The sequence below is a fragment of the Rutidosis leptorrhynchoides genome, chromosome 11, assembly GCF_046630445.1.
Source record: "Rutidosis leptorrhynchoides isolate AG116_Rl617_1_P2 chromosome 11, CSIRO_AGI_Rlap_v1, whole genome shotgun sequence".
Taxonomy (NCBI): domain Eukaryota; kingdom Viridiplantae; phylum Streptophyta; class Magnoliopsida; order Asterales; family Asteraceae; genus Rutidosis; species Rutidosis leptorrhynchoides.
The window spans coordinates 288,196,952-288,201,855 of record NC_092343.1 but is presented as its reverse complement, the minus strand read 5'-3'; the positions used below and the strand labels follow the sequence as shown (position 1 = coordinate 288,201,855).

Below are 4,904 nucleotides of genomic sequence, written 5' to 3'. Positions count from 1 at the left end.
GGTCGTGTGTAAACAGGATATTTTAGATTATCATTATTTGATAATCTACGTAAAGCTTTTTAAAACCTTTATCTATGAAATAAAGGTTATGGTTTGTTTTAAAAATGAATGCAGTCTTTGAAAAATGTCTCATATAGAGGTCAAAACCTCGCAACGAAATCAATTAATATGGAACGTTTTTAATCAATAAGAACGGGACATTTCAGTGGGAAAGCTCATTTATCTTGCTCACACTCGACCAGATATAGCACATGCGGTAGGAGTTGTAAGCCAATTTATGCAACAACCACAGGTTCATCATTTGGAAGCTGCAATGAGGATTATCCGATATCTAAAGAAGACACCAGGTCATGGAGTCAGGTCATGGAGTCGTATTTAGAAGAAATGGGCATCTAGAAGCGCAAATATATACAGATGCAAGCTGGGCTGGAGAAAAAGGAGATAGAAAGTCAACATCTGGTTTCTATTCAACTGTTGGAGGAAACTTAGTGGCATGGAGAAGCAAGAAACAAAAAGTCATTTCTTTATCAAGTGCTGAATCAGAATTTAGAGGAATAGCAAAGGGAGTAGTCGAAGCACTATGGATTCAAAAACTTTTAACAGAAATTGGGTTCCCTCCAAAGAAGCCATTCAAATCTTATGCGACAACGAAGCCGCCATTGCCATCTCAGAAAATCCTGTTCAACATGACAGGGCGAAACATGTTGAAATCGACAGACATTTTATTAGAGAAAAATTAGATGTCGAAATTATCTCTCTTCCATCTATTAGATCAGAAGACCAACTAGCTGATGTCCTCACCAAGTCAGTTAACGGAAGACTGTTCAGTAAAGTTCTCGGCAAGTTGAACATTGGAAATTCCATAATTCAACTTGAGGGGGAGTGTCAGAATACATGAAAAATGCAGATTACCTATTGAGGTAATTGACTTGGGATCAGAAGAAAGTATCCTTCATCCTTTCCCAGTTTAGAAGATCACAAGACAACATATGTCTCAAGCATTCAACGGATATAAGTCCATATGCAGCCTCATCTTTCCCTTAATGGTGAAGGGGTTCCAAAAGTTAAAATGGAACCTAACTTCATATAGATATAGTTGTTAGAAAAAGTGTCTATAAAATAAACACTTAGCAAATGTAATTAAATTCAATTCAAGCTTGTATCAAATTATCAATAAATCAATACAAACGATCAGTTTATAATTTCTCTAATTAAAACACGGACCCCTGTAATGCGGTCCGGGTGTCCTGCTCGAAAGTGCATGCGTGCGGGCAAATGAGCGCATTCGATGCCAACAACTTGTCTTAAAAAAAAAAACTTGTTTATGCCAACTGTCGGATTTAGTACTCTTGTATGAACAAAATAATCGTATCATGATTAAAACTATCAACCAATGATAATCAGTCATAACAATAGCCTAAACAATAGATCAAAGACCATACCAAACAAAATTGTCATATCGTTTATTTATAAAATGACTTTCGCATTATGAAGGGTATATTTGAATTAAAAACAATTAATCAAAACCATACCAAACAAAATTATCATATTTTAGTCATCATATATATATAAAGTATAAAGTATAAACTATTGGTTAGCATATCTTTTATGCCCCAGTTTAGTATCAACTGACTTGTATGAACAAAATACTCGTATTATGATTAAATCTATTAACCAATTTATCATATTTTAATCATAAGTCATAATAATAGTTTAAACAATAGATCAAAGACCATACCAAATAAAATTGTCATATCTTTTATTTATAAAATGACTTTCACATTATGAGGGTATACATTTGAATTAAAAACAATAATCAAAGACTATACCAAACAAATTTATCATATTTTAATCATCATATATAAACAATTGATTAGGTATATATTTTATGCCCCAGTTTAGTACCAACTGATATTAATATAAGTGATTATCCGATGAAGATTACCTATTGTTTCTCAAAACTTCCATGGTAACTACTTTTCGCTCAAGAAGTTAATATTCTTTCGGAAAATAATATTGTTACCCAAAAAGAAAAAAAGCTAATTTTGCCAAAGAATAATATTGTTATAAAAGAACAAAAAAAAAAAAAAAAAAAAAAAAAAAAAAAAAAAAAAAAAAAAGAAAACACAACCTATTCAATTATTTATGACTTGATAGTATTCTTTTGTAACAATAATATTGTTAATATTATTTGGTATCATTAACATTCGTGGAGAATAATATTAAACTTCTTTCATATTTGTTAATAATTGATTTTCATTGATCATTGCTGTTGGCCAATACAGAGTTATATACATGATTTGTATCACCCTAATCTCCTATAATTACGGGAATGATTTACAAGATAATTATATCTTTGACTAATGTGTGGTCCAGCTCATGAATCTGTCTAATACTAGATAGTGGTAGAGCTCATAATTATGTCTATTAATTATGTCTATTACTAATACAGCTATACACCTATCTAATATAGCCCCTCAGGCTAAGCGGGAGGTGGACGTATGCTTAGGCTGGCACGGAAATCTTCAAACAATATATGAGCTAGCCCCTTAGTGAAAATGTCGGCTATCTGAAAACGAGTAGGGACATGTAAGATGCGTATTTGTCCACGAGCAACCTTTTCTCTTACAAAATGTATATCCATTTCAATGTGTTTAGTGCGTTGATGCTGAACAGGATTCCCGGACAAGTAAATTGCACTGACATTATCACAAAATACTAACTTAGTTTTCGATATAGGAAGACGAAGTTCCAATAATAAGTTGCGAAGCCAACATGACTCAGAGACTACATTGGCCACACCTCGGTATTCTGCTTCTGCACTAGAACGAGACACTGTTGGTTGGCGTTTAGACGACCAGGAGATCAAGTTGTCACCTAGAAATACGCAATATCCGAACGTGGAGCGTCGTGTATCGGGACAACCACCCCAATCTGCATCGGTGTAAGAGACAAGAGATTCAACCGAAGACTTATGGAGCTGTAAACCATAGGATAATGTGCCTTGGATATAACGAATGATACGTTTGAGAGCATTCATATGACATTCTTTAGGATCATGCATATGGAGACAAACTTGTTGAACCGCATAAGAAATGTCCGGTCGCGTAAATGTCAAATATTGTAAAGCCCCGGCTAAACTGCGAAATAATGTTGGATTTGAATATGGTTTACCGGAGTTGCTGAGTTTACCATTTGTGTCAACGGGTGTTTTAACTGGGTTGCAATTCGGTAAGTCAGCCCGTTGATTAATCTCCTGAGCATAAGTCGTCTGATTCAAGAAAAGTCCCTGAGAATTTCGCATAACATGAACACCCAAAAAATAACTGAGAGGACCTAGATCTTTCATTGCAAATTCCGTAGCAAGAAGACTCATAATGCGGTGACGTAGCGAGGTAGAAGAAGTCACTAAAATAATATCATCAACATAGAGTAAGAGGTATGCGGTGTCATTAGCACGTTGATAAATAAATAATGAATTATCCGAACGACTATGGGAGAAACCAATGGTAGAAACAAATGTAGCAAATCTGTGGTACCACGCACGCGGTGCTTATTTAAGACCATATAAGGAACGCTTTAGAAGACACACATGATCCGGTTTGGATGTATCCCGAAACCCATACGGTTGATGCATATAAACTGTTTCATGAAGGTGGCTGTGTAAAAATGCGTTTTTCACATCCAGTTGATTGATTAACCACGACTTAGACAATGCAATAGTGAGAACAACGCGTATGGTTGCGGGTTTAACCACGGGACTAAAAGTCTCATTGCAATCAACTCCAACTGTTTGTGTACGTCCATCACCGACTAATCGAGCTTTGTACCGTTCTAAAGATCAGTCTGAACGAAATTTGTGCCTGAAAATCCACATACTACGAATAACTTTCATATCATTAGTTCTAGGTACAAGTATCCAAGTCTTATTTTCCATAAATGCTTGGTATTCATCGGTCATGGCTTGATTCCAATTAGGATCAGAGATGGCGTTTTTAGGAGTAGATGGAAGAGGAGAAAGAGATGTGGTGACGGAGAGATTAAAAGGTACCTTTGGTTTGAATATCCCATCCATGCTACGAGTTTTCATGGAACGGATAGGGGGTAGGTGTTGTATTTTCAGTATTAGCAGAGGAAGAAGATGAAACAGATTGATCAGTAGAGTGAATAATAGTTGTAGGTTATAGAGGATTAGTAGATAAAGTTGTATGCGAATTTTGAGGTTGAGAAATGTTGGTATTAGGATTTTGAGAGAGTGGAGTGCTAACAGAAGCATGATATGGGTGGGGAGGAACATGTGGGCTGACATTTATATTTGGCCCAGTAGGTGTTGTATGTGTTGGACTAACAGAAGGAGTAGTTGGTTGGTCATTTTCATGAGTATTTTCGTGAGTAGAATTAGAGTGTAGGAAAATTGGGTTTATATTGTCATGAAGAAAACGATATGCAGTGGGTGAGTTAGAGGTGATATTTTTGAAAGGGAATTGAGTTTCATCAAATAATACATGACGAGAGATAAAGAACTTCTTTGAGTTTATGTCATAACACTTATAGCCACGATGATTTTGAGGATACCCGAGGAATACGCAAGGAGTAGAACGAGGTTGAAGTTTGTTGATGGTTGCGGAAGGAAAGAGTGGATAACATAGACATCCAAAAATACGAAGATGATCATATGAGGGGTTGCGAGAGTATAATATTTGTGTTGGAGAATTATATTGTAGGAGTTTTGACGGAAGGATGTTGAGAATATAAGTGGCCATTTGGAGAGCATGATGCCAAAATGAGGGTGGTATAGAGGCATGGGAAAGTAAGGTACGAATAATATTATTTATAGCACAAATTTTACGTTCGTATTTTCCATTTTGAGAAGAAGTATGGGGACAAGAAAAGCGAAAATCCAT

General features: G+C 35.6%; 1 protein-coding gene across 1 annotated transcript; it reads right to left on the bottom strand.

Annotated features, from left to right (window-relative positions):
- Nucleotides 1-2,482: 2,482 nt before the first annotated feature.
- LOC139875562 (uncharacterized mitochondrial protein AtMg00810-like) lies at nucleotides 2,483-3,376 on the bottom strand. The gene has a single exon (XM_071862895.1). It carries the CDS (start codon nucleotides 3,374-3,376, stop codon nucleotides 2,483-2,485), a length of 894 nt encoding a protein of 297 aa, XP_071718996.1.
- Between the last annotated feature and the right edge of the window lie 1,528 nt (nucleotides 3,377-4,904).